General features: G+C 41.8%; 1 protein-coding gene across 2 annotated transcripts in view; it reads left to right on the forward strand.

The window, feature by feature from the left end:
• SNAP25 (synaptosome associated protein 25) overlaps positions 1 to 9,652 on the forward strand; it is a 30,230-nt gene extending 20,578 nt beyond the window's left edge. For both annotated transcript variants that reach the window (XM_009646363.2, XM_009646362.2), the window contains exons 5-7: positions 1,793 to 1,918; positions 4,068 to 4,212; positions 9,584 to 9,652. In XM_009646363.2, coding sequence (XP_009644658.1) covers positions 1,793 to 1,918; positions 4,068 to 4,212; positions 9,584 to 9,652 — 340 coding nt within the window. The remainder of the gene's footprint in view (positions 1 to 1,792; positions 1,919 to 4,067; positions 4,213 to 9,583) is intronic.
• Positions 9,653 to 22,805: the final 13,153 nt, after the last annotated feature.

Genomic DNA, 22,805 nt, shown 5'->3' on the forward strand with positions numbered 1-22,805 from the left:
GCAGACCCAGACTCCGCCTGTTGACTTTAACAGGTAGTCTGCAAGAAAACAGAGATCAAGGTTTGGGTGTATAAAGTCATTCACCTCAAACACAGAGGCTGTCTCACTCTCAATATTGCACACTTCTAAAGAACCTGTAAATATATGTGCAGCAGGAGAATTACTTTCACTCATTTCTAGAAACGCCAAAGCTGATGTACAGTTTCAGAGAACTAAGAACAAACAAGTCAACCATCATCATTTTGAGTCTTCACCAACTTTATTAGCAAATACGCAACAAAACAGAAGAGTAGGAAAGATCCTCTTTCATCTACATTTCAATTCTATACTGGAGCACGCAACACATCTTCAGGCTCAAGAGAAGCTGAGCTGCTTCAGAGGTCATGGAGAGAACATAACACCAGAGATGGGTTTGTTGTGTCCTTTCCCAAATCCCTCGGAAGTACGTTTAGTTTCTTCCCCAAAATCCATTGATTGGAGCTGACAGAAGTAGGGAAACTGTGGAGATCTACAGTTCCAAACAGGTGTGTTGGAAACCGTTCCATTTCTGGAATAAAATCAAGAACTTACACCTACAGACCCCAAACACTCACACTCTCCTGTTGAAGTGTTCGATCTCATCTGACAACCCCAATGACAGCAACCCTAAATATGCTGCACATGTTAATCTGCCACTGAAGGTATGCCTGGATTTTAATTTTCTATCCACGGCAGCTCAGTCAAAAATGGCTCTCTGAAAGCTAATGTAACTGTTGTACACAACAAATATAACAAGTTGCTAGGCTATTTTAAAGTCCTGTGGTTTAAAGCTCCTGAAGGAAGTGATGATCCATTTTTGCCTGTGTCTTGCTTATTGTGAAGGCTGTTACTGCTGATGCATTAAGAGTATGATGAACTACTGGGGCAACTGTGCTTAGTGAGAATGCTTCACTTCTTATTCATGCCTGTAGCTGGTGCATGAAGAAAAATGTAGAAAAATTTCCCTTTCTGATGCTAGATTGCTCGTATATTTTCTTTTCTCCTGCACTCATTTCACTTCTGCCTATTTTACTTTTTGTCTCTGTGGACAAAGGTTTGTACATCAACTGTCGATGTATGATTACTATTTTCAAGTACCGATATATTATTTGAAAAATCTAATGAATCCTATGAATTCTGTGAATCATCCCCAAATCACCTTGGGAAAGGTTAGTGGCTTTAAATGCCTATTATGCCACATACATGTTAAAAAATATCAACAGAAGCCAAATCTCCTGCATGGTAAAACGTTAAAATCTAGCCAAATCCATTTTTCTCTAAGAGGGTGTGTTGCTGTGATGTGATGTACACACTATACTTGGCAGTTCTGTTTTTATGTCTGTCTGCCAGTATGTTCTCTGTGTTTGATGTCAAAACATATGTGTCACTGAAATGAAACAATGTTTTCTACTTATCTGTATTTCTTCTCTTGTTTTTTCTTTTTCCTTTTTTTTTTTTCTTTTTTCTTCTTTCTGGAAAGTAAGTCAACATCCAAAAACCTGTGTGCGGTGTTGTAGACTTGACAATTGCAATTCACCCTATTGGAAACAAAACCTCTGACCATCACAGTTGTTGTGGCAGTAAAGTAAAAAAAAAAACAAACAATACCCAAACCCCTCCTTTTATTCAGGGTTATGATATATCGGTATTCAATTAACAACCCTCTATCTGAAAACTCATTTGCTTGATTCAGCTTTTAGCTTGGAGAAGTAAAGAGTTTTGCATTTGTCCTTGTCCACTTGATGCTTTGTTACTCATCGTCTTTTTTGCATAGGCTTAAATCAAGCGATGCTTACAAAAAAGCCTGGGGCAATAATCAGGATGGTGTTGTAGCCAGCCAGCCTGCACGTGTCGTAGATGAACGGGAGCAGATGGCCATCAGTGGTGGCTTTATCCGCAGGTGAGCCTTTTTATCCACTATTTTCTCTCTTTTCTCCTTGTCACGGATATATTTAGATTTCTTCCATATGGTCATGAGTTCCGTGATGCTCATTAACTCCTTCAGTGGTGCTGGATAATGCGATGGAGCCAGTGTTTTCCACCGAGTGGTGGGTGCTTAGATTTAGGTTGACGGTGATTAAGACAGGTACTAAAGGCTTACTGTGTCCACTGACTCTCCGGCCCTGTGGGCACGAGTGCAAAGGATGGTTACGTTGGTTACGATGGTTATGTTGCTGGAAGTCCTGGAAGTAAATATCTTAGCCCTGAGAACCAGAAGATGCTTGAAAATGTGGCCTAAGCCTTTCTCCTTGAGCCTGCCCAGATTTGGGCAATAATAAAGTAGAAGTAGTACCCATTTATTTACTTCACAGCAGCAATGTGAGGTTGCAGACTGTCATGACCAGCCAGCGCTGTCCTCTGCACTCCAGCTCCCCGCTATGAGCAATGCACTTTTCCTGGGGGCATTATTATGGGTCTCATTAATGACAGTTGTCAAATGCCTCAGAAATGAAGTGTCAGATAAATACTAGCTTATAGTTATTATGTCTCAAGATACGTAGTGCTCCTTATCCATCCTTGCCAGAAGATGTACCAAAGCATCCAACACCCCTTCCTTTCTTTTCTAAAAGAAAAAAGCCTCAGGCTCCCTGCCAAAGCACCAAGCCAAGTGCAGAACCTGAAGCACACTTTTGACTAGAGGTACACCACTTCCCTGCTCATGACTATCCAGAAAACCTCACTGAGTGGGGAATGATGTCTCATTCCTCAGCTGCTGTAAAGCCACAACTATGGAGAAATGCAGGCTTTAGCAGCAGCCCCTGTGCACTCCAATGAAAACCAGTTTGAAGCACACAGCTATACCAATGGCAACCAAACCACAAACTTTCAGCAATACACAGGGATCCAGCAATAAGTACATACTGATTACAGTGCTTATAGAGCATGTATTTAGATGACAATGCTATCAGCTGAATGGATAAAGGCATACCAGTAGGCAAAGCTTTGATCTTTGAAGATTAAGGACACTGGATTAATAAGTAATTATCTTTCCAAAAACTATTATCCACTTATTTTTTTGGCTGCTGTGATAAAGGGAAATCAGTGTGATAGAAACAATGCTGTCATGCAATCTGGAGCGTGGGATGGAGTTGCCATTTAAGTTTGCTGGGTCTGCCATTCACTTTTTTTTTTTATTTCTGGATGGCAGCCCCACCAAAATGAAGGCTGGGGCATGATAACAGAACAGCAGTGAAGATATGCTACACCATAATCATTCTGCAAAGAGCCTGCGGCGCCCTTTTGGCACCTACAAGAAGACAAATTGCACAAGATGCTCAAAGTAGTAATTTTTGGAGTGGGACCCATGGACCTTGCTTTTCCCAGCATCAGTCACCAACATGCCTCTCCAGTCACTGGAGACTTGAACTGAGCCTTGGCTCAAGCACAGATTTTGTCTTCTAAAAACCAAGCAACCAAAAATGACAGGGCTAAGAATGAGAGATAAAGGATCTTTACTAAAGCCAGCAAATCTGACAGAAGATGCTTCAGTCATTTACCAGAAATACATTTAATTAAATAGGGTGTTAGGGTCAGGATTTTCACAGCTGAAGCAGCTCTTCCCCAAAATTTCAGTGAGCCCCAAGTGTACAAGGACTGGACAGCATCCATTACCTATGTGTGGTTCAAGGAAGGGAGATGGTATAGCTTCAATTCCAACACCCTCCAGCATTTCCCACACACTCTAACCACACATGGGTTCAAATGGAGCAGCACCCTTTCATTCTCTGTTTGAGAAGGGCCATCACCAGCAGAGAGGTGCCATATGCAGTACAGACAAGCTCAGAGAGCAACACTTCTGGGAGCAGCAGACGCAAGCTGTATAAATGGAGCAGTAACAAACTCAGACAATTAAGCCCAACATCAAAAAAATAAGCATGTAATATTTTTTCAGGCTAGCTACTTATTGATCCCTTGTCTTCAAAGCTGAGTATAGCAGCATACTCCTCAGGTGACAAGCAGAGGAGGATGCAGGGGAGGTTTTGGGTGAATCAGAGTTTCAGGGGAACCTCCTCTGTCTCTGCTTCAAAGAACTGCTTTTTTGCTCCAAGGGTAACAAACGATGCCCGGGAAAACGAAATGGACGAGAACCTCGAGCAGGTCAGCGGCATCATTGGCAACTTACGTCACATGGCCCTGGACATGGGCAATGAGATCGACACACAGAATCGCCAGATTGACAGGATCATGGAGAAGGTAAGAGCTGGCATTTCTAAGGCGACCCCAAAAGGTGCTGTGTTTTCCCTTCTGCAAGCACAGGCTGTGCATACTCTGTGCATGCAGAGAAACGGTGCATGCAATTTCTCTTCAGCTCAGAGAGGGACAAGGGACAGAAATAGCTGCTAGAGCTCTTCTCTCTTCTCCCTCCAAATTGTTGGCCCAAAGCAGAGCTTGCTGCTGTAGATCTTCAGTAGCCTTCAGTGCAGGTCAGGTTGAACCCAGGCTGTTGGATTCAGGAAAAACAGCTGGCCAGGGGACACCCCTTACCACAAATCAAGGCTCCTTTTGCAATAGCTTTGGGAAAGGAGAAGTGCCCTGAGCTACTCAGAACCTCAGGGCTTGGGTCTGAATGCCCTGACACTTCCTGGCAAGTTTTAAACCTTCCTGGACTTTCCCTTCCCTCAGAAACTCCATGACCAACTCCGAATTGGATCACCCGTTTGAAGGACCAGTCCCAAAAAGAGGACAGTGTTTTATTAAGGAAGGCTTTGCCATATGGTAACAGTGCAACCAGTCTTGGTGTGCTGCCTGCTTATAACTACATTAAGGCAGAGATCTATCAGCTCTCTTGGTGTGTGTATATGTGTGTGTGTATACATATATATATATAAAAAAATAATTGGGTCCCACTTGGCCCCAGTGAAATACATACTATTGCAAAATCACCATCTAAAAAGTCAGGGAGCACTGTTCCAGTGCCAGACCTGCATTGCAGATTTCTGGAAACAGATAGCAGCACCCTCCAAACCCGGCTGGGAACTCACTGCCACCCTCAGATCCCAAGATCTGCTAGCCATCTGCATGTGTGCTGGCAGAGCTCCAGGCACAGGCACAGCCAGGCTGAAGTGACATAAGAGGCTAGATCTTCATCTGGTGTAAAATCAATATAACACTTGACTTCCGCTGAGATTTACACAACCTGAGGATCTAACCCAAGGACTTATATGTGCTGCTTAGAGTTAATTCTGACCTTAAGTGGTAGAGCTTGTACTCTTGAGCCTTCTTACACGTGCAAGCCTTCTCACACAATCAGGATGACCATGCCTATTTTTCATGTCAAGTAACTACATCAAAGCCTAGAGAAAAAAATCAAAGAAAATACGGCGCTGAGGAATTCACTCAGATAGCTTTCCTTTACTGGAGTTTGATTCCAGAACTGAGTGAAGTATACATTTGTCTTAAAGGTGAGAAGTTTGTCTCTGACAGAGGCATAGTCACATAACACAGTGGAGCACATGGCTTTGAGTTGGTCAAAGTTTTGTTTTACAAAGCTGCATCTGCTAGTTTGACTGTGTGATGCATTGACCCTGGCTGGACACCAGGTACCCACCAAAGATGCTCTATCACTCCCCTCCTCAGCTGGACGGGGGAGAGAAAATATAATGAATGGCTTGCGAGTCAAGATAAGGACAGGGAGCGATCACTCAGCAATTACTGTCATGGGCAAAACAGACTCAAATTTGGTAATAAATTAATTTCCCTATCAAATCAGAGTAGGGCAATGAGGAATAAAAACTAAATCTTAAAACACCTTCCCCCTACCCCTTCCTTCTTCCCAGACTCAACTTCACTCCCAATTTCTCTACCTCCTCCCCAAAAGCAGCGCAGGGGGATGGGGAATGGGGCTTGGGGCTAGTTCTTCACACACTGTCTCTGCCGCTGCTTCCTCCTCAGGGGAGGATTCCTCCCCTGCTCCAGCGTGAGGGTACCTCCCATGGCAGACAGTCCTCCATGAACTTCTCCAATACAAGTCCTTCCCGTGGGTTGCAGTTCTTCATGCACTGCTCCAGAGTGGGTCCATCCTTCCTACGGGGTGCAGTCCCTCAGGAGCAGACAGCTCCAGCGTGGGTCCCCCACGGGGTCACCAGCCCTGCCAGCAAACCTGCTCCAGCCTGGGTTCCTCTCCCCCCGGGGCCACAGGCCCTGCCAGGACCCTGCTCCAGCGTGGGCTTCCCACAGGGTCACAGCTTCCTTCAGGCATCCCCCTGCTCTGGCACAGGGTCCTCCCTGGGCTGCAGGTGGAGATCTGCTCTCCCCATGGGACTCCCTGGGCCTCAGGGGGACAGCCTGCCCCACCATGGCCTGCACCAGGGGCTGCAGGGAAATCTCTGCTCCAGCACCTGGAGTACCTCCTCCCCTCCTCTCACTCCTCTCTCCAGCTGCAGTTGCACAGGATTTCTTTTCCCTGCTTCTTAACTACGTTATCCCAGAGCAATACCACTGTTGCTGGTAGGCTCAGTCTTGGCCAGCAGCAGGTCTGTCTAGGAGCTGGCTGCAGTTGGTTCCATCAGACATAGGGGAAACTTCCAGCAGCTTCTCACAGAAGCCATCCCCATAGACTCCCCTGCTACCAAAACCTTGCCACACAAAGCTGATACAGACTGTCTTGGAAAATGCACAGTATTACTACGATGCCATTCTGCAGCATTTCATATTTCTCGGCAAAATAGGAGCATACAGGAAGAAGGATTTACCACTGCTATTCATATGAGAAAGCACTAGAAAGCAGCACATTTATCTACATCGTAAGAAAGGACTGGAAGATTATACAGCCTACATCGTAACTACCTTTAGATAAGAAGTCTAGGACATAGGTTATTCTCTCAGAGCAAGTATAAGGACACACACTATTACACATTACCAGCTACCCTACTCACGACAAACGCAGTGGCAGGAGACAAGCCCTGCAGATGGAAATCAGCTGCATCCTATCTGTGCCTGCAGGATACTATCACAAATTACAGCAAGCCCCACAAGTCACTGCTCTCCTATCAGCTCAGGCTTACAAACATCTGGATTTTGAAACCGTTGACCAGGCCCTTTGTGCACATGGGCCAAATCTCTAGGCTGTGCATGCTGAGAGCAGTTGGCTAACTAGCCTTCCACATCTATGCGGTCTTCTTATGGAGTCAGGCATTTCATACAGCAATAGAAATACAATATTGCAAGCTAATGTAATTCATTAAATCCAGGCTCACAGACAGGCCTCGTCAGGCAGATCCCTTGGCTAAAGAACAGTGACACATTTCTAGAAGATGGACTTGCAGTGTACACAGAGGAGTTACCATGAAAGCAGCACAAAACCAAGACAGTCTTCAGTCTTAGTGAAAATCTGCCAAATTTCTCAGAGTGAGGACACAGAGTAATGAGATACTAAAAAAGAAACTCAATGTATTAGGAAAACACGCTATAAAAGACAGAAGTGATGGTTAGCTGGATAATACTGCACAAATGCATACACATCCATTTTGCAATAAAATATGGCAACAGACCATCGTCCTTAGCTGGTGGCAGGCAATACAGCATTGCTAGAGTTGTTTTCTTTTCCTGACCAGCTGGAGCAGTGTGCTTCTGATCAGCTATGCTCTTTAGAAAGACCCTCGGCTGGCACATTTTGGAAAAGCTGGGGTGCATCACAAAACTAACTCAAATGCTCCTAAAGCATTTACATTAAACTGGATGTGTGCATCCAAACCAGAGCAATCTGGTAATGCAGAGATGTAATCTGATCTATCCACAGTAATCAGGATAGCAAGGCTTTATCCTTCCCTCAGATCAGAGAGAAATGAACAAAAACTAAAATGATGATGTGATGAGTAGGTCAAATGGCCCAGACATCATCACCAGAAGACCCTGGCCCTAAAATGATCCATAGATAGGAGGCTGGGAGGAAAGTAGAAAGGACTCAAAGCATTTTGTTTTGACCAAGGTGGGAAGGTCTGGGCAAAGACTCCCACTGACTTGGATGCAACATCATCCACCAGAGTTGGACCTTAGTATTCCTATTTAGGAATATTATGTTTCATCAATATTCAACCAATATTCATGTATTTCATGACAAACCGAACTGCTTCCAAAGCCATTAACTTATTTTTTAGGTAGTCTTTTGGTAAAAGCACACAAAACTATACTGCGGTAGACAAGGTCAAACTCATGGCTAAAATAGCATGGCTTATAACGAGTAGTTATGCTGATTTATGCTTGCTGAGGATCTGGAACATGCTGCTGTACTAAAAATACACAGCTACATAGAATTTGCCAAAACAATTAAGGAGAAAAGCCCAAGATATTTAAAGATGATTTATTGCACATCAGTATAACCATTTTTAAAGAATTTTCAAATGTATGTGGGAAAGTTGCTTCACCATTCTGTCTTTGCAAATTGGAGATTTAAAATAAATCTGTACAATTTAGATCCACCCCAGAGATGTGGGAACAATCAAAGCTAACAAAACACAGCCATCAAACCACAGAAAAGTGTTTGCTATTTGAGTTCATGCTTTTAAAGTGGTAACACAATTCTCACCTTTCCCACAGGTCCAATTTCAAAAATTGAAAACATTTTCTATCTAGTCCCTCTGCTAGCATAAGTCGGCATAGCAACGTGGGCTTGAATGGAGCTTTGCCAATTTTTGTCAGCTAAAACAATAGCTTTGTCTCCAAAACTAACTTCTGCAGAGCTACAGAAAGCCATGGTCAAAGTATCTTCCTGCTCAAAGACAACTCCTAAACCTCCCAAGTGGTGACATTTTATTAACAACATTTTACAAGCATGGCAAATGCTACCCCATGGAAGACAGTGAAGTTAACGGTTCAGCCTACGCTGCACTAAATTCCAGTTTGATTGCTTCAAATAATAGTAGAATCCCTGCCTTTTCTTAATTCCTGCTTGTGCTGCTGCCCAACGAGAGAGGTTCCTCTGTCTTGCAACTATGCTGGTGAACTTTGGTGAGAGAAAGGAATAATGGCATCACTCCTGCCTATTCCCTTCCTTTCACATATACAGCACAGAGATCCAGACTGATGTATTTCAAATAAATTTCTCTTTACCAGTGTTCCCTACATCAGATGATCTAGCTTCCCTGCTCCAGCAATTCTCCAGTACACTGACCAAAACTTTAGTTCTGACTGCGTGCCTGGTGATCTAAATCAGGAGAGAGTCCAGGTCCACTGAAGAGCACTGAAGCTTTTTACCAGTGAAATCCATGTGCACCTCATCAGTTCTCATCCTGTCATCCATTACTATCAATAGTGGATATATGTATCAATATATATATAGATATATATAACAATAGCACCAGCTACAGATCTAGCACAGCATTTACAAGAGTTCAGCGAAGCTTACTACAAACACAAAAGCTCTACTCAAAGGTTACCTGAAGTGTCAAAAACCCAGCAAATTTATCATTTCCTTTTGGGCCCCTAATACCACTATAAAAACAGCTCTCTGGTATTTTCAACCTTCTTTTTTTTCCCGACCTAGCCAAAACTAGACAAGTGTCCACAAAGCATTGTAGATGTTATCTTTCTGCCCTGTAATCATTTTCTTTCCTTTGTGTTTCCCTAGGCTGATTCCAACAAAACCAGGATTGATGAAGCCAACCAGCGTGCAACAAAGATGCTGGGCAGTGGTTAAATGCAGCAAAGTGCATTTCCTTTTAACACTGCCCAACAAGGCAGTACCTTCATGCTTTTATCATGGTATTTACCTACTAGGTTTGCACACATGCACATATCAGCCCCATTGTAAATGTTGTCCTGTGTAGTTTGTCAGCTTTCCAAAAATGATACTTGTAATTATTTTTTTCTAGATATCTTTCTTTCCAAAGGTTGTACATAGTGCTGATTTGATGGCTATAGCTCACTATGATATTTTTTGGGATTTTTCCTCTCCTTGTTTCTGTTTTCAATTCCTTTCCTTTTTCCCCCCTCTCTTCCTTCTTTTTTTTTTTAAATTATGTTTGCTGAATGACAACACTGTTGGAATGCTAAACGTGCTGTTAACCTTTAAATATACAGTATTGTTCTTGTAAAACTGTGACATTCCACAGAGCTACTGCCATGCTCCTGTCTTTGGGTATCATGATGTTTAAGCACTTAAACCTGCTGTCTTCGGTTCTTCATTGCCATTATCTGTTGTTATGATTTCATGATTAGACGATGTGGAATTATATTACTATAACAAGCATTGCACTAAAAAGTGATGTGATTTATGCATTTATGCATGAGGAATAAATAGACTTTTAGACTCCTACTTAAACAAGAATTTTCCCATGGCAGTAGCACACCAACAATGACAACAAAAGCATGCTCAGTATTCGGACTCTTTTGGGACTATGTTATACCAGCAAGTTTGCAGTTGTGCCACTTTTTTCTTGTTGATATATATAGTTATTAATCATAATCATTTTTTTAATTATGAAAAAAAGAGGGATTTGGCACTCACCATTTAGCCATTGCCAGCAAAATAAAAGCTTGGCTGAAAATACGTCAAAGACAAAAAGAAATAAGTGTAATATATTGGGTTTGTCTGCTGCTTTTGAAGACTATCTTTTGGAGGAAACGACTACCATATGAAATGGTGCAAAGAAATGTAATTTTTATAAGGCTCTCTCTTACTAGTCGCTATCCCCATGTGGTTTGTTATCGGTACAGTTCTCTGTTGCTTACCTAGAGCTATGCACACCAAATCGCTGAGATGTTTAGTAGCTGACTTAAATAAAAAATAATAAAAAAACCTAAATGAATGAACTCTAGATAAACTGTGAGATAAATATCATTTACAGCATGTAATATGAAATTCCTTATGTCTCCTGTCAGTTTGTGAAGTGATTGACATTTTGTAGCTAGTTTAAAAATTATTAAAAATTATAGATCTCAGAATCCATGCTTGCTTTATCCATTTGTTGCTCTACGTGTCAGTGACAACTAGTTATTTGCCACTTACCTGGGAAAAGGAGAAGTGCAATGTCTAAAGACTCTTTACAAACGAGTTCTGTATTACGCGTGGGGAACTGAAGATTTCTGTTTCAATACTGTATAACCATAATTACTCTAAAACCAGTGTTTTATACTCAGCACATTCCAAGCGAATGTTATCTTAAATAACCTGGCTTGGCTTGCCAAACACTGAATCAAAATATATTCTCTTGTTCAAGGGAAAGAAAAAATGAAATAAATGTTATGGTACAGAAGGATACAGTTCCTTAGCCAATAAAAATCTATTCCTGTAGTGGATCTAGCCACGTGCTAATACACCTCTTTTCAGGGAACACTTTGAACTACAGAGTTTGTATAGTCTGCCAAGAATAATTTTCTCAAATGCCTAACAACAGCTAGTGTTTACTGCCAGTGAAAAATGTTATCATATTTTCCCAGGGTTTTTTTCCCTATATGGACAAATTATAATTAACTCCGCATGAGTGACAGTTCACTCATGTGTCTCACATGGCCCTAAGTCAAAATACACAAAGAACATAAATGCTTGCATAATTAAAATCACATGATAATGTAGACAAGCTATACTTTCTTTAGCAGCTTTTTATTTTTAGTATCTATTAAAAATTCATTTATGCAAATATTTTCCCCCACTGCTTCAAACCAAAGAGTAAACTTCAAGCAAACATTTTTAATCTGCTGGCCATTTCCAATCAGGTTCGTTTGGGGATTCTAGTATTTGTGACAGCACTACCATTCTGTAATGCCAAAGCCTAATGAAGAAGGGCAATAATCATACCAGAAAATGCGTCAGTATGGGAACATAAAATGATATTTGAGAAGGGCAAGAAATAAGAAGGTAATGAAGATATTAATGAAGGTATTATTCTCATCTGTGTGAGAAGAATGCACCCTATCTGAAGACAACCATACTTCCAAAAGGCATTAAAGCTGATCAAAAATATAAGCTGTTGCTGTGAAGGAAGTCACAATGCTTTGACATCTGGTTTTGTCTTGAACAAAGATCAAACCCCAAACTATTGGAGCTTTTTGCCAAATGAAAGTTTAAAGGATAGAAATATTGAAACATTTCATTGCATTTGTCTTTGTATCCTCCTCCACTGTATGCAGGGTCTCCTGGGAGATGGCTGAAAATTACTTAAGTAAATAAGTTTCATATATTGCATTTCTCTCATGTTTTTGGAAATTGACTTTTGTAGGATTAATTATTCTTGAAGTAATTCAAAGAAAGGCTTGATCTCATGCAGTTTGCTATTAGAACAATCCACCTCTTAAGTTTTGTGCACATCAATTCCCTGATGTAGCAGCTGACTCAAATGAAAACTCCCTGAGGCTGGGCGAGCACAGTGCACAGTTACCCACTGGAGGGGGGAGGCTCATGAGAAGGAAAGGGACACAGCAATGAGTTGGAATTATTCCAGCAAGGAGCTAGAACTCCCACAAGATAAAAAAGTCACACTGACCATGGAAGCAAAAACCAGCCAGATTCTTCTGAAGGCAAAGCCTTCTTTTCCCCGTAGGAAGTTTCCCTTTGACCACGTTATGTTTTCCAACCAGTGATTTCTTTAGCCTTTGTACCAGTGTCATCTGTAAATCCAGGTTTGAGAGGAAAAACAAACAAGCAAAAAGATATGAGAGTGCTTGAAGACACAAAACTTCATGAAATATCACTTATTTCTAGACTTTTAATGCAATTTCACCAACAGTTTGTGTGCAACATAGCAAAATCCTCATGTTGGTGTTGGTTTAAGGTGGTCAGAGGGGAAAGGGTTTTTCATATTCTCAAGCTGAATGAACTACCCAGTTGGGGTATTTAAAGTTTTGCTTAAAAACTCAAGTCCAACTGAAAGGCAAACTTCTGTTCAGCTCTGCAAATCCACAGTTAATGACTTCTTTCGTATCATGCATTCTCCTCCTTTCCTAGTCTAGGCTGGCAATGGAAATATCAAAATAAACCCAAGGAAAGATATTTGAATGTTATTCCTCAACAGAACAAAATTCATAAGCAGTGTAATATCTCATGCAAAAAAATCAGCTACATTAAATACCTGGCCCAATTTAAGCAGGGAGAAACTAAGAGAGAAAACTGGAAAAGCTAAGTAAAAATCAAGGTGGCTTATCTCAAAGAAACCTTAAACCTTTTAGGATGTTAATGATTCCCAGCCTTAGCATAAACACACAGCTTCTAAACTCAAGAGACCGTTACAGCTTTCTAGATTGACAGAAATGCAAGAAGAGAAACTATGGATCATACACAGCACCTTGTGGTTTGATAGACCACATCTTATGAAAAGTAGATGGACTTGACGTAAAGGTACAGCATGAAAAATAATTGATTAATATTCCTTGAAGATTTGGTGCTATTACTGTAATAACAGAAAATGATAACCCTAAAAACCAGTAATGACTTGTTTTGTTGGGTTTTTTATAAAGAAATGTAAATTTGATAAGCTTACATGGGTTAAATACAATACATCCTTAATTTCTGAAGAAAACTAAATATGCCAGAGTTTGCATGGCAAACAGTAAAGCACCCCCTTAGAGAGATGCCTGTGCTGGATGACACACTTAGTACGGATATACTTTAAATCTAGAACTATAGAAGACAATTATTCTCCAAAATATTCTGTGTGTCACACTAGTAACTGATAACCTCTGCAGGCTTTGGGTATGGACCCGAATCTGGAGACAATGCTCAAGACTTATTGGAGGGATGTGGAGGCAGAGGAATCAATTCCCACACTTTTTTCCCCTCCCTCTTTCTTCTCCTACATGTACATATGCACATATAAATCTTTTATTTTAAATGCATTGAAAAGGGAAGAGACAAGTACTTAGTAATAAGGAAAATTATGTGTGTCAGACAGCTTAAGTATATGCACTGCTGCTGTGTGCGCCTGTGGGTGTAGGTGCGCAGGATGTGACTGCTGTATTCTGACCCATTTTGTTGCCTTTCTAGAGAGAGATGGGGACAGTTTGTTTAGAAGTTAGTACAACATGGAGTATTTTTAAACCCGCAAATAGCTACAAGAAATGCTGATGCAGGAGATCAACCCTGCTAAGAAGTTAGGGCACTGGGCTGGTTCAAGGGCGGTGAGGAGGGCAGGTTCTAGCCAATTTATTTTGCAAAGCACTGCCAAATAGTGTTGGAACCTCTCTGTAACAGTATCCAGAGAGATTATGTTTGTATTGTAAAATACCAAGGAGTTTTAATGCATTTAGTTTTGAATGTTATTTTTTAATCCACACACACACACACACCCCCAAAAAACCCAAACCCAAACCCCCACAGAAGATGGGAAGGAAATCAATAATTTTGTGGGACCATGCTGATTCTCACACATTCGGGATCTATTCTGCTGCCCATGCAAAAACTGCACATAACAGGGTAACCAAAGTGGTCAAGCAGTGGGTAGCAGATGGTGGGGGTGCTCATTTGCCTGGTAGGCTTCACAGCTGCTTGCTGCAAAGTGAGAAGTATCAACTAGGGTATACCAGGGCTCGGTTATTGCCTTGGTTCAAAACAGTGCTGGGGAGGGGTCTTTCATGGGAGAGTCCCCACCTTCAGCTGCCTTTTCTCCCCACCTACCAGACCACAGCTCCCTCCACACTGTTCCTATTCCAGCGCACCTCTGTCCCCAACTTCTCCCATTGCTTTTCTCAGCTCTCCTCATTCCCTCCTGCATCCCGCAGCGCCTACCCAATTGCCTATTCTCTTCCCGTTTTTCTTGAGCCGAATCAGCCTGCCTTCAGTCCTGTCCCTCATTTCACTTGCTTCACATGGAATCATATAATAGAATTATAGGATCATTTAGGTTGGAAAAGACCTTTAAGATCATCAAGTCCAACCTTTAACCTAGCCCTGCCATCCCACCATTAAACCATGTCCCTAAGCACCACATCTACCTGTCTTTTAAATACCTCCAGGGACGGGGATGCAACCACTTCCCTGGGCAGCCTGTTCCAATGCTTGACAACCCTTTCAGTGAAAAATTTTTTCCTAATGTCCAATCTAAACCTGCCCTGGAGCAACTTGAGGCCATTTCCTCTTGTGCTATGGCCCGTTACCTGGGAGAAGAGACCGACATCCACCTCACTACAGCCTCCTTTCAAGTAGTTGTAGAGGTACCAACTCTACATTTCTGAGGGTAAAAACATGCATGTTTCTTCACCCCTGGGCTTTCAGTGAGGCTCTCTCCTCCACAGCTTCAGCAGAAGCAGCACCAAAGAAACAGCCTCCTGCTTTCCACTCCACAGCTGAGCACCATGCCAGTCTCACCCACAGGGACACCTGCAAGAAATCCTTGCTCAGCCCTGACAGTCCCAGAAAGCAGCATGTGTGTTGTCAGGGGAATTTTTTGGATAGTCTGTCCAAAAGGATCCATAACGCCTCCGTTGGTCAATGCAACCAAAGATGTTTGGACAGCTGAGGACAGACAGGCAAGCACTGGGTAGGTACTTCACAGGGAGGCAGTAACTGAGAGGCCATCCAGCCTGCTAAATTCTATGTCTCTTGTCCATAGCACTAGCAGATACTAGTGCTTCTCCATAAGACAGGTGGAGAATCTTTTCTAACACCAGCAAAACAACTCTCCCTCCCTCCTTCCCCAAATTTTGTTCATTAAAACTACAAAGAAGATTGTTTTCTTTTTTTTTCCTTCTGTTTTTTTTTGTTTTGTTTTTTAACTGAAGCTTTTAAAAAGCAGGTAGAAGTAGCAGCTTTCCCTCTCCCCACCTCAGATAACTATCCAGTGCTGGATTATTTAATCCAAAAACCATAACATCTCATGTTGGCATATGAAAGTTAAAATTAAATTCTGTATTGGAAATGGTTTAGTAAACTTCACTATAGGCAGTCCTAAGTTAATTTGCTAAATGTTAACTTAAATACAGGCAGATGCAAGTTCCACTTATGGCACAGTAGTTTTTTCCATCTAAATTCTGATCAAAAGTTCATTAAAAGGAACAAAATGGGTTTTTCCATATTCATGGGGGGTTGATTAGATCTCCAAAGCATGAATGTGCATAAATCCCACTGCACCAAGGGTATTCTTGGTTATCACAACCAACAGTATGCAAACGTGAGCAAAATATCTTCAAGAAACCTTAACTGTTTTGATTTTACTGTACAGTACTCCCAGCCTTTACTGTATCAATGATAATAAATCCATCTGATGACAGTATTTTAGTAACTACTTTTGATGCTCTGCAAGACCCCTAAAAGCCTAGGCTCTAGCGTCAGTTTATAAACTCCATGAAAACATATGCTGAAAAGTTAATTCTTAAGAAACAACAGCTATAATTCTGACATTCAGCCTTAAGCCCTTATCTTAAAACATATTTTGTGTGTCCACTGCATATTTCTGTTTCTTGGATTAAATTAGAATATGAGGGGAAGCTAACCAGAAACATGAAATTTAATGAACTGCTGCTGCTTTGGGGCAATCCTTACAGCCTTACCCTCAGAAGTCAACCCATATTCACTGACTCTTGCTGGGCCTTGAGGTGAAAAAAGAAAAAGCCTATTTGCCCTCAAACTAGAGTGTAATTAGGTTTCAAACCCCTAAACACACAGCAGAAGCAATGGTAAGTCAGACAGCTGGAGAAGAGGAAAATGCTGAAGCCAGAGGAGGGTACAGAGGACAAGAAATCAAAGCTGAAAATGGACACAATAAAACACATGCTGTGAAGCAGACCTGCTGGTGTGGATGCGAGGACACAGTGGGAACTCAAGCCACACTGCAGTGACCTCATTTGAAGACACAGAAAGTGAACAGACAGTAAGGATTTGATCAGAGAGACCACTGTAAGCATGGACAGTTTCTTGAGTGTGCAAAGACTTGAGTAAGATCAGGGGTTCAGTTGATATCAAGTTGGAAACCTATAGACTGCATATTACTGTATTATGACACTACTCTAGAATAGTTCTGATTACACTCGATAGTAAAAGTTAAACCAAGAAAAGCAACCTGGGGAAGAGAGAAAACTATCAAAATATCTCAGCAACTTATTCGAAATATTTGCTTATAATTCCCTTTAAAATATTTTTGCTTAAAGCCAATCAAGAAAAATAAAAAAACCCCTTAACTCAACATAAGTCAGTAGCAGTTTATTGCAGGAAAGGGTCTGACCTGTTACACATTAGGTGCCAGCCAGATGTTCTCCCTACCCATCAAATCCTCTGCACCAACAGCACTTGTGTCCCAGCAGCACCTCAAGGCTCCTACAGGGGTGAGCATCCCCTTTTCTGCAGGCACCTGCAGCCCATCACTGCCCCAACAAGCTTACAGCCTAAGCAGACAAGGCAGAAGTGTACTTATAGGAAAGGAACTGTATGTAGTCAGTTTGCTCAAAAGCCAATATCCATACGTCAGAGGGAGAATCTGAACTGGCATTTCTTTCAGCTGTCTCTACTGCTAAAGGCTCATCTTAGTTGAGTCTGGCTGGCAAATGTGTTGACAGCGCAGAAGTCAAAGTGAATGCAGTTCTTTTTTTTCCATGGCTATCTAGAGACTCTGCAATGATGCAAGTCATCCTACGCTAATCAAAATCCACCTGCTATTCATGGTCCAACACATAAAGCATGTCTCTGCAGAGTTTTAAAAGTGAGAACGGCTGCTGAGAATTGAGCTCATTATTAAAGGAGTAACATACATAAAAAAAATCATTGCTATGTACCAGCTTTGATTTTCACCCCTTATTTAACTGTTCAAAACAACTAAACACGTTATTAGTCATTTAGAGTCCCAGTCCAACAAAATACTAAGGAAAACCTGAGAAATGATGAGTGGGGTTGCAGCCACCACAGAAATCTTTAAGATATACTTTGCCTCTTGCTGGGCCCTGTACAGTACTGCTTGGAAATGCTCAGTTTGATTGATCTTGCTTAAGACAAACTCCTGAAGCTCTGAATACCATGAGGGGTAGGAAACACTTTAGCATAATTCCAAAATTATTTCCCCAAATCCTTTGAAATACAGAAAATCTTTTGAATGCAGAGAAAGTGTAAGATGAAGGTGACAGGACTAGCGATTTTATGGTTTTTATGAGATCATGACAGAGCGCTAAGCAGAACACTTGTTCTCCTTTATTTTCCCAAGTCTGACAGTTACTGCTAGTCAAGTATTCAATCGTGAGCCAGCAGAGAGAACTAGATAGTCTGAAATTGGATTCCTCAATCCTATTTTACTTAAAGGGAAACCAACTAGAACACATGAATTCAGTCAATGAAGTGACACAGGTAAGAGTAAAATTAATCTGAAAAACAAAGAAGGTGCAGATCCACACCAGCTCTGTAACATCCACATGTCCTCAAACAAAAGTACACTGAACAACTGTCACTGCCCTGGGAAAACTATCTAGGTATAAGAATCCACTTTATGTATTGTACAACACTGTGATACAATCAGCTTTTTATGAAGTTAGTGATTCACAAAGCACCCAAAATCAATGTATCATGGAAGTTAAAAGAATTAAATGATGGAAATGGACAAGTAAATGGTTGCATGATACACAAGGACACTGACTTGCTGCTAGTGAGTCACACAAACATAGAAAATGTTAATAACTGAGGCAAGGAAAAAAAAAGCAGAAAGCAAGGTGAGGAAGGAACAGCTCTTTAAACAAGCCCTGTCCATCTTTTCACAGAGGAGAGGCTAGCATTCTTCAGTCTGAATTGAACACTTAAGAGACAGCACAAAACCCCCAAATATCTCTTGAGTCTGGTATCATCTTTGGTTTTGGCCCGTCTCTTACAGAATATCCTCACAAATATTCCTGCTTCCCCATGGGTGGCACTTCCTATAACGTATCTTTCTACTTACTCAAATGACCAGCCACTTTAAACCTATTTTTACACTAAAGAAATTAAGTCTCCTGAGCATTTTCTTTTCATGTGAGAAGTGTTCCCCCACAAAGACTTTTCCTTGTTCCATTAAAAAAAACAAAACAAACCCAAACTCTTTGTTTAGGCAAGTCTAAAATAAAGAAGTGATTTCAAAACTTAGAAGCACTACCGCTGTTTCTTGTTCTTTTGTCTGAGCTGAATTTCAGTGTTGACAGGGGATATAACGCAGTGCTGGTGCAATTGTAAGTAATAGGAAGTACTATGGGACATGGAAGATTATCCCTGAGGAAGGGGGGTGTGGGGAGTGGAAGAGTGGTGGTGGCATGAGGAATAAAAATACCTCAAACACCAACCACTCACACACACACACACAAAGCAAAACCCCAACAAAGTCCCAAAGCCAAAAAGTGCACAAAAGACCCAGACAGCAACTTCCATGGAACAAACCAGCAGCATTTCTGGATAAAATACTGTTGGGGGGGGAGGGTGGGGGGTGGGGGTGTCTTTCCCCTCTAAGTTTTTATCTTGGTTTCTAGGTGAACTACACTTTTTTTTTTCACTTTTAAATGCAAATTTTTGGATTTTTGGCAGGAAAAGTATATTTTTTTTCAAAATGTCCCTCAATTTTTCAACCATCTCTGTCTCTTTCAAGAAACGCCCAACACCTGCAAAGGCATATAGTGCAGCATCTGATTTTCACAGCTGAGAGTAACTTTAGCAAAAAGGTTATTTTGTAGCTCAGAGTAAAGAAAATATGCTGTCAAGGCAAACTACAGCTGTTTAAATCGTTCCTCTGTGAAGCAATGATTTCCCGCAGGGAGAAGTCCCAGAAGTGTATTTTTGCATCTGCGAATGCCTTAGCTGCTCTTCTGCCCAGCACAGCGTGGAGAAAACCGCAAAAGATGAAGCCATGCTTCCACAGCTTGTGGTTTGGGTTGTTTGTTGTTGCTGGTTTTTTGAACAAATACTTCAGAGGAGGACAGAACGTTTCTCCTCCCCCCCGCCCCATCTCAAGCAGCCCCACTAAAATCATCACAGCTGTACAAAGCGTTAAACAGAGCACATACCCTCTGGCTGTCAATGGGTTTCTGATGTTGATGCCCATGTGCTATAACATATCACAACTATATGGACATAAGGATACCTAACAGCTACACTAAGAAAACACTTAGGATTATTCCATCTAGTTTTGCTCCAAGGGACCTGGGTGCTCAGAGAGTGGCCACCTTTGGGAGATCCCTATGGCTCTGGGCCAAATGCTGTTCAAAAATGCACCAAATTGACCTGGAGTTGCTCCTGACAGCAGATAGCATAGGGTAGTGATCGCTTCAGTACATCCATATCCATGGCACGGCTTTATGCCAGGCTGTGCTCTTGACTGTGGAGACATAAGACTGTGCCATCATCTCCATCAGAGCAGTCTCAGGACAAAAATCAGGCCTAAATATATGTATTTTCCCCCCAGAAAAGGAGAAATTAAGAATAATAAGCTCCATTTTTCTTTTCAGGCAGGGCCAAGGTGTACAGAGCCGATATCAGGAAAGTAGGGCCATATAAAGTAAAAATTCAGTCAGGAATAAGGACTTAAGGGTAAATTTAAAATGAAAACAGTTTTGAGTCTGTCATTTTCAGAGGTGCTAAGACCTGTAACAGTGAAAGAAGAGGCTCTGAGGCAGCAGCCTGAAATTCAACAATTTCTGTGGGAGTACAGCCTGAGCTCTTAGCTCTTGCTGGCTCCACTTCAGGAGCATATGTTCAGGTGTTCACTGCCATTTAGGAGAGCTCCCTTTCCCCAAATGCCAGGAGGCATCTCCTGACAGCACAGATAAAAAAACCAAAATAAAAAGCAAACAAAAATCCCCTCAATCTTCACACCCCCACACTATACTCTTCTGATTTGCAGAAATTACTATGACCCTCGCTCATCCACGGGGAAACAAATAGGATCTCTGGATAGGCATTGGATTTGGCCACACAGGGACGCAAGGACACACCATGCACCACAGCCTGCAATCCCCCAGGGATGTGCTCATCAGGATTTGTGTTAGAAGTCACTGATGCAGATTAGGGGCTCTGCATATCTTGGCACATCAGCTCTTTGCTTTCGGTGCTGGGTCTTCCCAGGCACCATGTCTACTTGCGTTGCTGCAGCCTTTGCTGGAAGAGCGCTGAGAAGCAAGTCCTGAACAGAGACCAGTGGCTCTGCACACCCTGGCTTGACCTCCTCCAAGCACTGTGCACCACGCGCCATCCTGTGGACCACTAGCTGCTAAGGGCTGAGCTGAAAATGCTGAAGCAAGATTTGTTAATGCAGCTCTTCAGGGAAGTGCTGGATTAGCCCGGATTAGCATCTGACATTGTGGTTGCGCATAATGAATTATGTAAAATGGTCCTGCTGGTGTAAAGCAGATGTACTACCACATGACTTCAGCTGCAGGCACAGCTAGGAATGAAACAGAGTGGATTCAGTTAGGGGGAGGATTTCATATACTTCCCAACATGCACCATATCGTATTGCTTGTTCCAATGATATTTGAAAACAACTCAATACAGTGATTTCAGCATGGAAAGCAAGACAGAGTTCACCACTTACAATTGCGGGAAACCATTTTCCTTCGCCTCTCTGTTCACAGTTACATGACTCAGGAAACACCATGTGAGCCTCCAGGAACAGCAATCAGCTATAGCCACTCTTGAAGAGATACTAAAGATAGTCTAATAATTTTCCATTTAAACAAAAATGCTTTCACCTAATAAGATTAGTCTATGCGTCTTGATAACATGCTTCCCTTCAGACTTAGGTCTTCTATCAATTTAAATGAACCCAGCTGTCAATTAAACAACTAGCACAGAGACATTCATCAGCCAGCAAGAATAAATATGGGAAAATTAACCACCAGGAAGACAGACAGACAGGACAGCTAATGTTTTCAAAACAAACATAAATGAGATTAATTTAGATTGAAATGTGGTCAACATCCCCTTTAGATATTACACATAGAAACATTAATATTTGGGGAATATGACTCCACAAACCGGTCACATCAGACATTTCTTACGACAGGCAAACTTCACACGAGCAAGTGATAACTGGTGTAAAAATACATGAGGAATAATTTGTCTACAGTGACTAAATAAAACAAAGGCAGCTAGATACTCTGTACAGTCAGGGAAGGTAAAATCATGTGATTTAAGTACTCGTTCAGAGAAGAGCCCTTCCCTTCTATTGACCATTTTGCCAGACAGATGAGTTGCAGGCAGCTTCCCAGTTGCTAACCACTACCAACATCCCCATTCCTGAGCAACCTCATAAAGGATTTTGCCAAACCACAGCCACCAGTTCCTCTAAAGCTTGTACTTCAGGCCTGCCACTGTCTGGGTTTAGGCTGAGACACAGAACTGAAAATACATTAATATCACTTATGCATGATGTGTTGTCAAAGGAGAAAAGAGAGACACCCATCTTCATCTTCTGTGCTGCTGCTGCACTATCCAGCAGCAGGAAAAGTGAGAACTTGCCATGTGTTTGCCAGACATAAGTGGCAGGGCTGTAAGGGAATGTACTAAAATGGTTCCAGCCCTTCTGGAGAGAGGTTCCTCCCTGCAAAAAGGCTGCACACCTTCCTTTCCTAGAACTAGGAAATTCATTTACTGCTCACACTAGAATCAAACCTCTTCCTGCTCCTTCAGCGCTTACGTTCAGCTGCTAGATAAGACACACAGGCTGCGACTCCACTGTCAGCCATGTTCACACATCGTTCTTCTAGTCCTTTGCATTATCTAAATCACTAACATTAGTAATAAATTGTATAAGATCAGTTTGTGGAAGAACAACAGCCAAAAAAATCTGAGGTTGGTGGGAAGAACACGGAAATAAAGAGACTCGGTGCTTTCTTTGTTCAGTCTGCACTTCGTGTTAATAGGAGATATCATTGGAGAATCCAAGAGAGGCTCTAGAGATTTCATCCCAGCCCAATTGATGATT

This window comes from Egretta garzetta, unplaced genomic scaffold (assembly GCF_000687185.1).
Source record: "Egretta garzetta isolate BGI_Z169 unplaced genomic scaffold, ASM68718v1 scaffold419, whole genome shotgun sequence".
In the NCBI taxonomy this organism is placed as follows: Eukaryota; Metazoa; Chordata; class Aves; order Pelecaniformes; family Ardeidae; genus Egretta; species Egretta garzetta.